Source organism: Tauraco erythrolophus, chromosome 2, assembly GCF_009769465.1.
Source record: "Tauraco erythrolophus isolate bTauEry1 chromosome 2, bTauEry1.pri, whole genome shotgun sequence".
NCBI classification, from domain to species: Eukaryota; Metazoa; Chordata; class Aves; order Musophagiformes; family Musophagidae; genus Tauraco; species Tauraco erythrolophus.
Genome location: NC_141466.1, coordinates 9,681,577 through 9,694,237, shown reverse-complemented (window position 1 = coordinate 9,694,237; position 12,661 = coordinate 9,681,577). Strand labels below are relative to the sequence as shown.

The 12,661-nt window shown below is 39.4% G+C and overlaps 1 protein-coding gene across 1 annotated transcript in view; it reads left to right on the top strand.

Moving 5' to 3' along the window:
- Nucleotides 1–12,231, top strand: part of LAMA2 (laminin subunit alpha 2) — a 303,089-nt gene extending 290,858 nt beyond the window's left edge. The window contains exons 61-66 of the mRNA XM_086631963.1: nucleotides 1,550–1,739; nucleotides 4,202–4,357; nucleotides 7,917–8,070; nucleotides 8,424–8,554; nucleotides 9,195–9,417; nucleotides 12,074–12,231. Of these exons, the coding sequence (XP_086488089.1) occupies nucleotides 1,550–1,739; nucleotides 4,202–4,357; nucleotides 7,917–8,070; nucleotides 8,424–8,554; nucleotides 9,195–9,417; nucleotides 12,074–12,231 (1,012 nt within the window). The remainder of the gene's footprint in view (nucleotides 1–1,549; nucleotides 1,740–4,201; nucleotides 4,358–7,916; nucleotides 8,071–8,423; nucleotides 8,555–9,194; nucleotides 9,418–12,073) is intronic.
- Nucleotides 12,232–12,661: the final 430 nt, after the last annotated feature.

Sequence of the window (12,661 nt, the reverse complement as noted above, 5' to 3'; positions counted from 1 at the left end):
TTATTTATTTCAGCAATGAGTTTTGGTGGAATAATGTCAAAAGAAAACACCCCTCTTAATATTCTCAAAAGCATCTACCAAAATTATGGGCATAATCTGAAAAAGATCACATCCCACTGCTAATTCATTTCATTAAGCAAACATAAAAAGCATTACAACATGAAATCTAGGCAATAAAGTGCCCACCTATACAGCTCTCACAAAAATAGTCTACCTCTTTGTAGAGGTTTTGGCACACACAGATCCCAGACCGATTTGCAGAAAAACAAACAGAAGAATGGAACCAGGTCATGCAGCTGAGTTCATAGGTTCCTTTTTTGGAAGAAAGTTTCTTGGTTCAGTAACTCGATAATTTCTTGTAATAAGCAAACCTTTTTCCTCCTTTTCTGCAATAGTTAAGATCAAGCTTGTGCAGTAAACAGGCGAAATGACGTTGCCCTCTCAAAGTATAACAATATATACATATACATATTGATATGTAAAGGCATTCCAAGAGCTACTTATAAAAATACAGCTGTTTTCAATGGATTTGTGAAGCTATAACTTGCTAATTGTTCATTTTTGCTGTGAAGGCACATGATCATTAACAAATACGCCATGTCACACCACTAAGCGTTTTTGCTGCCTTGTAGTTTACAAACCTATCAGCCTCACACTTATTTTTCCTATAAAGATGCTGTACAGCATATTTTCACGTATGCTAATTTTAGAATTAGCATTAAATTATGCTAACTTAGAATTATTTTAGGAAAATAATTAAAAGAAATACGTAGTCCTACAGTCCTTGCTTGTCTTATTTTCAAATAAGAATCCTGGGCAGATCATTTTCATGCAATAATTTTTCACATTTACATTATCAGCTGCTTTCAGGTACTGACTTTGCAGCTCAGCTTGGGCTAGGTTAGTGATCTGCTGCTAGTACAACCTTAGCATCTAGATAATCTAAATAACTTCTTCCCAGGTTCTTTGCTGTAGGGGAGGTTTTCGGCATTAACCATTCTGTCCACCGGGTCAGCAGACCTCCTCAGACACACGCTCCATTTTCTGTTGGGAGAAATCAGAATACGTGTTTTATATCCTGATTGTAAACTCTCTGCATCTCTGAAAGTTTTGCAACCTGTCTTCAGGCAATACAACTCATTAGAAACTCAACATTCGCCAGCTGTCACTACAGTTCACTCCTCTTTGTGAGCGTTATGTGTGTGGATGATGGATAACGCCGCTGGAATTTTATAAGCACTGGGATTTTCTAGCAACTACAGCTGCAACTGAGAACTGTATCTTGAAATTCTATGCCAAGGTTGCACTTTTGTATTTCCAAAGTAAAGGGACTAATGAACACTCACATGTCGATGATTAGATATGTGTGAAATGTGATTCACGCATAACCAAATTATTTTTCTTAAACCCTGATGAACAAGTAAAATCAGTCACTAACTGTAAGGTTTTGTTAGAAGAAGGCAAAAAGGTAAAGCAGATAAATTTGTCTGCTGTCTGACTCTGAATATCTTTTCCTTTGTTTCTATTTTCCCGTTTGTTTGATTTTCAGACTTACAATTGAATTTGAAGTCCGAACAACAGCTGATTCTGGCTTGCTGTTTTATATGGCCCGCATCAACCATGCTGATTTTGCTACGGTTCAGATTAAGAATGGACTGCCTTACTTCAGCTATGATCTGGGGAGCGGAGACACCAACACAATGATTTCCAACAAAATAAATGACGGCCAGTGGCACAAGGTATAGTAATCTCTAATGCTAAATTATTCTTGGTGTGCTGAGAGCTTCATTTTGCCTTAAGATATTTGCAAAATGTAGTCTATACAAGCTAAACTTTACAACTAGGATTTTCCATAGTCTGCAAAATTCATGCTTTCAGATTCAGTGTTAAATACACTGTACATATTCCACTAACAAAAAGGTTAGTGCTGATCCTTGAAATTTCTCCTTCAGGAAACACATATTTGTGGACATATTTAGAATACGTCCCATGTATAGTAAGGAACTGCAGAAAATGTTCCTTCCTGCGTAATAGGGCTCAGGTGAGTATCAGCTCATGATGATGGAATACATCATGAAAACCAGTTGTTTCTATGTTAATCATGTCAGCCATAATGCTAAGAACAAAAAAAAGGAAAAAAACATTTCAGTAAATCTTCCCTACATTGTTAATGCAATTGATTAGGGGATAAATATGATATGTATGGATGTATTTGGCAGCCCCGTCTGCGACTTTATGAGAGGAAGCATTTATATACAATGCCTGTGGCTTTCGGATGGTAAGGAAAGGAATAACGTCACAACCATGAAGTTTAGTATTTCCTGGGCCAAGGACAACAGACTCTCAGTCTATTCAATAGGTAACGTGCTTGAAGGCACCCATAAAGACAGAGAAGAAAACAATACATGTAACTGTATTCAGGTTATCTCCTCTAAGAGACATTAAATTTCAGACAGATATTTGGAAAGTCACTATCCATCTCCCTATCACCAAATGAGAAAGAAATCTAACTGCATTTTCTGTTGTGCTTGAATTGCTCTTACAAAACCCTCTTCGCAGTCATCCTTAGTCCCTCTCTGCTTCATTCCCACCCTGTTCTGCAGAAATTTTATTTTCACTGGATTTTTATTCATGAACTTTTTGATGATAGCAAATTGTAGAATGGTTAGGGTTGGAAGGGACCTCAAATGCTCTAAACCAAGGTATTTCATGAAGGGAAAAAATAAAGTTGTAATCATTATTAATCTGTTTTACATAACGTCTAGGAGCCTTGGCAGCAGAGGAGGGCCCCTTTCTGCTAGACCCTCTGTAGGTACAGAACAGATGTGTTTTGCTTTTTTAGCCGTTTTCTCTATATTCTAAGACAAATAACTGGAGCATATATTTCTTAATGGACCTTGCTCTTTAGGCATGCAGCTTGGCACTCTGCAAGACAGAGACCCTTGTTGTAGATCCCATTTCTGTAGAAGAGAATGGAGACAAAATCCAAAGTCACAGTTCTCAAAAAGCACAAGAAAGCCCATTTTGGGAGGGGGAAAAAGAGCTTCTTTAAGAAAAGACCACAGTCTTTGTTTTTTAAGAAAGACGGAGTTTCTCTTTGTAATAATCCTTTCCGTGAGAACCTTTTCTCCATTTGAAATGGTTTAGGTTGAAACGTTTCCATCAGTCCTGCAGAAGTTAGGGCACCGATCAAACCTTCCTGCCAGGCCTCATTATAGCGCCACATCATGCTGCTGCTCTCTTTCGGTCCTCTGTAGAAGTGTCTATTCCCAGTTCCTGTCTCCCTCGCTAAATTCTCCTTCTGCCCAAGGTGTAATTATCCATCTCAAATTTACAGTTGTCTATAAACACCAAGTTCAGTCCCTCGCCTTCAGGCCACCCCTTTTCAGTGTTCAGTCGTTGCCACTGCATGACAGATGTGCTGCCACACTGGCACAGAAGCAGCCATGTTAAAGAAAAGCCAAAGAAAAATGCTGTTTCTCTCTCTTTGCTACTCTGGTGAGCTAACTACTGTGCTGTTTAGAAATCTGCTAATATGCATGTTGCATTTCACATTTTATCCCTTTTTATACAGAACCATTATTATACTGATTCATAGAGATTTCAGTACACACCTTTGGAAAGAAATTGGCCTACAGCTGTTGGGGTAGAATTTCCTCAACGCTTCAGCAATTGCACTTCCTCCATGCGATTCACAGCCGTTTATCTCAACAGAGGCCATAATACCAACGAAACATAGTTGGCATTATATTTACTCTCGCTTCTGAGGCACATCCAAACTAGTGGAATCATAAACTCAATATTATCTGCAAACACATGCTGTAATTTGCAACTGGTGCCATTAATATTCAGCATTCCCAGTACTTAAAATTTGTCTAATTCCAGGAAAACAATATTGTGGCATGCCTAAGATAGTAACAATGAAGGAACTCCAAATCCTTTCAGTAATTCTACTAAATAATAGTCATGATGCCTCCTGACCCAGGGCTAATTAAAAGGCAGTGATATGTTTGCACAAAACCTTGTGCAGAAGCTCTGTTCCATGAACGTTATCTGTAGTTGCTGCCACAGCATTTCTGCTAACCACTCCTACTACTTCCTCTCTTATTGCTATATATTTTGGACTGTAAGGCTAGTTGCAATCTGGAAACGCTTTGTTGTCAGAAATGTGTAATTGTATTGCATTTGTGTATCTTTTTAGATAAAAGTCATTCGAACGAAGCAAGAAGGAAACCTTATAGTAGATGATGTTTCAAACAGGACTGTTAGCCCCAAGAAGGCTGATATATTAGATGTTGTGGGAATGCTGTATGTTGGAGGATTGCCCATTAACTACACAACTAGAAGAATTGGTCCGGTAAGCAAGTTTGTTTTAAGTTCTCTTATACTCCTTAAGTATGTCTTGATTGGTACCAATGTCTTCCCAGGTTTGTTTTGTTTTGCTTTTCCCTCAGACTGCTCAAGAATATGGATAAAGTGGACCTTACTGGAGGTACACTACATTCTTTCAGTAGAAAGATCTGACTCAGAATCCAGTTAATGCAAAGAACTAGAAATAGCAGAGTTAGTCACTCCTATGGAAAAGCAGAGAGATCCATACACTTGTATCCACTTGAATCACTGCACAGCTAGAGTGTAAGGTCTTGAATACTACTCGCCCTTTCTCTTTACTCTAATTCATCTAGCAATAAGTGCTAATAAACAGTGAAAATGTCTCCTAAGAAAAGCAGTAGAAGCCAAAATTACTCTGGACAATGTACTCAGTAGTACAGCTGCTTACTGTAGTAATTGGGTTTGTGTTGTTATTACTAAACTAGGAGAGAATGTATTTTGAAGGCCATGAAAAATGTTTTCCTCTTTCTGTTTCCAAATCAAATGTGCACGTTTCAATTTATCACTCTTTCAGTCTAAATGGAAGCTCAGCTTCCATACTGACACAGAAGATATCGTGGCAAACAGAGAGCCCGGAGAGGTGAATACCATTTTGGCTGAAACCTTGTAGGATTAACTAGGAACACTGTATTCCTTCACCCAGGCGATTTACTGCATCTAACCGCACAACTCCATGGCAATCATCTCACCTTCCGCTGCCTCCCACCCCCCAAGATATGCCAGTATCAGAAGCAGGGAAAACCTCTTCCCTGCATTATTTTTCTCTGCACAGAGGGGTCTTTCAAAGCAGAAGCTAGAACTTGAGTGAACTTCATTATTGCAAAGAAATTAGGCATGTAGTACAGCACAATGTGGACAAAAAAAACCTGGAATGTCAGTAGCAGCCACATCTAGGCTCATTCTGAGTGGTTATACAGAATGGTAAAGAGAAGACAGATCCTGACAAGGAAACAAACCAGGCTCTCAAAGAAACTACACACGAGTGTATACCATTCTAGTGAGATTATTATGGAATGGCAAATCCTAGTATATAGACAGGCAAGAGTCCACCAGTTCGAGCCGACAAAATAAATACAGAAAAGGAATTCCTAGATCCTGCTTAAACAAGTCACTATAATAACTCGTGGATTGGGAATAAAGGGGAGAAGTAACCACTCTAAATCTGAGTTGTGATGCATAAGGAAAACTGACCTGTAAGATCATATTTCTGAAGAAATTTGGGATTGTGCAGAAAGACCAAATTGTGCAGAAAGCCTGAACTAAGGCAAATCTACTGATTGTTTGGATTTACCAAACCAGATCTGAGGCACCGAAAACCAAAAGCAATACTTAACTACACACAAAATATAATTCCTAATACTATCAAATTACACTCTTTGAAATACATCTGCAATTTAAAAATACTACTCTAAGGAGACAGGTAACACTAAATCCTTACCTATTGCTCCTTGTCAGAAGTAATGGAGGGAACCCATGCAGATAAATGGCTCAGTCTGGCAATAACAGTCATGTCAGATTCTGACAGTCTTATGTGCTTTGGGATTTAAATGAAGCTGTGACTTCAAATGTCATTCACAGAAGGTAAAAAACAGTGCTTGTCTTTCCATCATTCTCAGTAAAATACACCACATGATGTATTAACAGTGTCGTGTTGTAGGCTTCATGTAACGGCTCTGAAGCCAGGCCAGTTGAAGGCATGTAATATCTTAGTTAGGGCTTTCTGCTAAACACACATCGACCGGTTTAGATGCTAATCTAATACGTAACTGTAAGTGGGCTGGATTCCTCTTCATTGCAGAAGACTGATGCCTACTTATTTGGCTTCAGCAGATGTCACATTTTAAGCACTCAAAACTCTGCCTTCAGCCAAAGATGTTCTAATGCCGGTTACCATGCTAAATTATTACCACGTTTGCTTTTCCATAGGGAAAGTGAACTTTTGAAGTTAGAGAACGTTATCAAGTTGTCTACAAATCTTGCATTTCTGTGATTTATTCTCACAGTGAAGATGGCAAGATTTGTTTTCTTTTGTGGCATTTTTCTTTTTTGGTAACAAAACTTGTTGATCTGGAGAGGACTTTCACTTAGAAATGAGAAAACGTCTATTTGTGAAGAAGCTGACAGAAAGCATTGCTCAGCTCAGAATGGAATTTATTCACTGATACTCCTCAAGTTCTCATGAAAACTTTGTACAGGTGTATTTAGAAGTACATAAGCTATATAATTCCACAGTACACCCAGCTTTGACTTACAAGGAAAGAAGTTATTTGGAAATTCTTTCAAGTTACTAGTCAGGATATTGCTAGAGGAGGTGGTGTTAGAGGAGGGCGTCAAGACTTCCCTCTGCTGGTGAGCCTTTCTCCTTTCTGTATTTATACATACTTCTACATGGTATTTTACATGCTGACTTTTATTTTCATCCTTCCTGCTGCGTTGCTTATGAACATCTTCCTTTTCTTCCTCAAAGTACATGTTTGTCATTTTCCTCTTTCCTGCTGGTATCAGGGCTAAATTTTCCTAACTCTTAAGTCAAAGATCAAAGCTTTTGTCTAAAGCTGAGAACCAAAATGCAGCTGCTGCACACCTGAGAGAGCAAAGGGAGGGAGAGCTCATGGGTGGGTCATTCGTGGTGGGGGGAGATGCCAGTGGCTCTCAGAGGTCCCGCTGGGATGCACCGATCAGGAAGCTGAGCCCTGGGGCAACTCGGGCTGTAGCCTCCTGCTCCAGGCAAGATCTTACTTACTTACACCACCAGCTTAAGTGTGCACATACCACCTGCTCAGAGTTCCAGTAATGTGCTCCCAGTGCAGAAGCCAAACTGGAGTTGCAGTTTGCCACCCTGCACAGAAGCCTCCATACACACAAGCATAACCCCCACCTCCACCTGCCTCTCTGGCCAACACAGTGGCCCTTGTCACTGTGGTCACCAGACCTACATATGGTTATTATAGGAAGAACTATGTACAGTCAACAACCTTTACAAAAGTAGTGGCTTTGTTAATTTTAGTAGCTGTGTACCCGCGTTAGCTCTGTCTTACCATGCAACATTAGGCCCATAGTAAAGTGATTAAAGGGGGGGGAAAAAAAAGAAAAAAAGAAAACCCTAGTAAAATTACCAGCAGCCCAGAGAACTATATCCAGTATCTTCATCTACTCGCAAACCCCATAACCCAGTCAATTAAAAAGGTAAAGTATAGGCCATTAAATTCCTGCATTGCTGATGCAATTCGCTATGTTTCATTGTGCAGTATATTATTTTATGTCCTTTCCATTAAGCCAAATAGATGTGACTCAGATCACATCCCTGAAAAGTAATGTAATTCATCCTGAGTACGACTGAGATTAGATTCCAATTACAATCAGATATTAAGGATTAGCCATGTAAAATTCAAGTTTTATTCAGCTCCATAAATCCAGCAGAGAAGCAGAGGAAAGGTACTTTTTGATAACTTACTTTAAGCCTTTATTCTGAGCATTTCAGCCTACTTTGCAGTTATATATTTTGTTTGAAATACTGACTGCAGGTCACCTATAGCATCGATGGCTGCATCAGAAGTTTTAAAATGACAGAATCACCTGTTGACCTGGATAAGCCAACTTCCAGCTTCAATGTTGGAAAATGCTTTGTCACTGCACAGAAAGGAACATACTTCGATGGAACAGGCTTTGCCAAAACAGGTAACGAACAGCAATTCTGCTGATAGGCAAAGAACAGAGAAAGAGGAGATGCTGCTTTCGGAAATGCCCAGTGCTACCTAACTCCTGTTAACTGGAGGCAAAGGGACACCAATATTTGAAACTCTTGCTGATCATTTTCAGTTGTCTTGCCTAGGGATATGACTTTCTAGCAAGGTCCCACACTAAGCACATCCACCATAACAGTTACTTACATGATTTCACATGAAATTGAGTGCATTAATAATGCTGAGTTAGTTATCTTGCATTACTGGCAACATACTTTGTGTGATTATTAGGAGTAACATATTAAATGCTTTTCTTCATTTTATTACGCTTCCTCCTTTCTCTCCAAGTTGGTGCATACAAAGTGGGAACAGACCTGCTTGTGGAATTTGAATTCCGTACAACACGAATGAACGGTGTTCTCCTAGGAGTCAGCAGCCAGAAAATGGATGGGCTTGGCATCGAATTAGTAGATGGAAAAGTGAGTAGCAAAACATTTTTGGCTCTTTATAGAGACTGGTTTTAGAAAGCATAGGTAGTTTATATGCAAGCTTACTACACTAATCCCAAGGTGTCTCAGTCAACAGCAGGGGTCTCCTTTATGCAGCACTTGCCACTTCCCATACATCAAGAGGCTTTTACGAAGAAATTTTAAAAGATTTTGTAACACTTGAGTTTCCTAAAACTGTAACATCAGGACTTAAATTAGCTAAAGCTGCAACATCTGGACTTAAATTAGTGAGAAGTGGAAAAGTTTTGAGGAAAGGCTTTGTCATTAATAATATTAGTTTCTTGTGTGTATCTTTTATTTCACAGTCTGGAAAACCAGTCAATAATCTGTCACTATAAAAACCTTGGGGAGGGGAAATGAAAAACAAAACAAAGAAAAGGAAAAATGACAACTTATATAGCAATTTTGCATATTTCCACTAGTATTTATCCCAGTGACATAACCCAGATTGCAGAGGGACAGCAATCCACTCAGAGTCTGGTATTAAATTAGAGCTTTAGTGTGTGCAGTCAGAGCATGTTGACTTTAAATAAACAAAAAACCCCAAACAACAAAAAGAACTGTAGAACTGTTTTTGAGAACCAGCTGACTTCCGTGTGATGCTTTTCAGGTGATGTTTCATGTTGACAATGGTGCAGGCCGATTCTCTGCTATCTATGAGCCCGATGCACCAGGCAGCTTGTGTGATGGACAGTGGCACAAGGTTCTTGCAAACAAGATCAAACACCATTTAGAGCTGACTGTGGATGACAGACAGGTGGATGGAAACAGCCCAAACAGGGCCTCGACCTCAGCAGACACTAATGACCCTGTCTTTGTCGGAGGATATCCTGGTGAGCATTTAACACACAAATGAAGCTTTATTTACGCTCTAGCAACACTGCCTTGGTAATGGCTTAAATGCAATTAGGACTAGTATGCTGAAGATGATGGGTAAGACCATCCAAGTTTGTATCCGTTGGCGTGGATGCTCATTTCTGCATCCAGCTGCATTTTGGTACAAGAAGTTCTGCAGCACAAAGGGGCTCTCACAGATCCCCCTGCCCAGTTTCAAATGTAGGCACTGTCACAGAGCAGCAGGCAGACTTTCTGCCTTCGGCTGCCCACACACACAGAGCGTCCATCTTTCTGTTTAGTAACAGCATAATAGTTATGTTTCAATAGTAACAGCATTTGGCAAATTTAAATTAAGAATGGCAAATTTAAATTTAACTAAATAATGCACATATGCCCTTGGAGGAGGCAGGGCACTGTGTGTGTAAATCAGCCTGTAAAACCTGAGGATCTGAGGAACGTAGACAACAGCTTTCATAGAGAGGTGAGAGGACACCATCTCTTTCTGATTAATGTCTTTGCTTGTGGTCTAGTGTTGTGGGATTTGTTTTTTTTTTAATCAAAATTTGCTACCCAGTATTCTGGAGAGAATTGGGAGTATTGGGAGAACTTGCTTCATGCAGAGGTAATTGAATAGGATCCAGAACTAGGCTGAGTTCTGTACCTAGCTTCATCTTTCACTAAGCTGAGAATGAATGCTAGTATTCATCTGTTAATAAGTTTATCTAATAGCAGTTTACTTTCTGAAAACACAATTAAGATCGTAGCATCATAGAATGGTTTGCATTGGAAGGGACTTTAAAGATCATCTAGTTCCAACCCCCCTCCCATGGGCAGGAAAACCTTCTACTAGATCACGTTACTCAAAGACTCATCCAACCTGGCCTTGAATGATGAATGTTGAATGAAAGATGTTTGCAAAGTGCCAATTTTGTTGCAGATGGAATAGTTTCCATCGAGTTTGCAAACAAAAAGGCTAAGTATGTTTGCAGTATGTGTCTGTTGTAGTGTGTACTGAGGTCAATGGCAGACACCTCTCGACTTTATTCCTAAATGATTTTCTAGAAGTTGTTTTTCCCCCCATTCTAACGTGTGATACAGTGCATCCAAAAACCCTTCTCTCTCAAGCTTCAGAACGTTTTCAAAAATATTCTTGATAACTGAGATAGGAGAGTTGTACTCCAGTCACAGTGACTATTGATAAGGACCAACGACTATGTGCCAGAAGGAAAGAGGCTTTGTGGCAGCCTTTCTATAACAAAACAGAATTCTAGCATAGGAGCTAGCACTAAAGAAACACTGCATATGGAGTTATTATCTCGTTCTGGACTCTTCATCAAGAGCAACATAGCAAGAGAAACAAATGGAAATAACACTGCAATCTATACAAAACAAGCCTACACTTACGTCATGTTGAAGTGATATTCCTGAGTTTAGCGACATGGCAAGTTATGAAATGATTTGCTAAACCTACACGCACATTTAAACACCTCACACTTCTCGTGCTGTCTAGTCTAGTTCATCCAAGATTTGTTTTAACATTCTCAAGACCTAGACAGCCTCATTACAAATGTAAAACATAGTATCACGGGATTTTGTAATATTAGTAAGCATTTGTGTTTTCCAGTCCTCTTGAGGCTTCTCCTGGCTCCATAAACAGTGCAAAACAGTTGTAAACCAGCTAGAATTAGCTGGTGAATAATTTCCTGTGCCAAGAAACTTTTTGCCACCAGAGTGTGGGCAAGTATATAAATTCCTGGCTATCCATAACAGACAGTACTCATCTCCTACTATCACTCTTCTTTGTGCAAGGAGGGACAGATGGAGTCAACCATCTTATCCTCTGTGAAACAGCATAATGCTATGGCCAGTCAGTCCTCTACAGGTGTAAAGTTATTCTGCAACCCTTACTTTATCAGTCAGATAGATTTGTATCAGAGTGCATCCCTGTAGCCACTTTTTCACTTGGAAGAACACTGAGAAACAAGTTGGGTCATGGATTTCAAGCAGTTGAGAGAAATATTTCCGGCTTGCCAGTCAAATCAACCCTCACTTATATTCCCTCTTTCTTTAGTGGGAGAGATATACTCAAATCCCTGGCTTTACTATCAGCAAGAAAAAAATAAATTGGAATGCTTGAAAACTCTCAAAACCATTCCTTAAAAGACACCTGAAGTCCATACTGAGGAACTGGCTTTCCCATGATGTTAGGGCTGAGAATTGCATCCATTTTGGCCTTTTTTTGCTCTGTTATTCTGTGAATAAATATCTTGAGAAGCTGGAGATGTGCAGGACTGGCATGTATGCATCATACACCTTTTGTACGTAGCAAGCTGCCATTTGGTTGTTTTCCTTATCTCTGTCACATACTGAGTTACATGGTTTACAATGACAGCTTAAATGTGTTCAGATCCTGCCACTGTCATGCTAGGACAGAAAAAGGAAAGACGACTGATTGTTACCACTAACATAAGCATTTATCACATTCACTCATAGTGTTTGTCATTTTTTTAATAAAGATATACAGCAAATAAAACACGTTAGTATATTGCTGGGGACATCTGTTCTCCTGCAGGACTCTCAAAGAACAAACTTACTTAAGTATCAACTCAAACTAATCTAATTCCTTTTGCCTTTTTTTTTTTCCTCCTTCAGATGGTGTGACCCAGTTTGGGCTGACCACTAATATCCGTTTTAAAGGATGTATTCGATTTCTGAAGCTCACCAAGGGTACTGCTAAACCTCAAGAGATTAACTTCAGCAAAGCTTTGGAGCTGAGGGGTGTTCAGCCGCTGTCATGCCCTGCAAACTAACGGTTATTCAGCCGATATGGGTCCGTTTATATAAGCACTTCAGATTAAAAAGAAAAAAAATATCTATATATACGTTGCATTCATAATAAAATGTCTTTATGCAAGTATTTGAGTAGTGTTTGGGGTATATTCAAATGGCTATTTCAAGGTACCTCCCTAGAATGCAAGAACTAATCCTTTCCTCCCACCCTCTTCATTAAGGGAGTAGCACAATAATTTTTATCTATCTCTTTCCTTACAGTTTGAAATGGAAATGTTTCATAATTCTTCTCATGAGCAAGATCACATATTATGCAGGGTGTTCCTTTACTATAGAACTTGGAATCACTGAATGGTTTAGGTTGGAAGGAACTTTAAAGATCATCTAGTTCCAAACCCCCTGTCATGGGCAGGGACACCTGCCACTAGATCAGGTTGCTCAAAGCCTCAT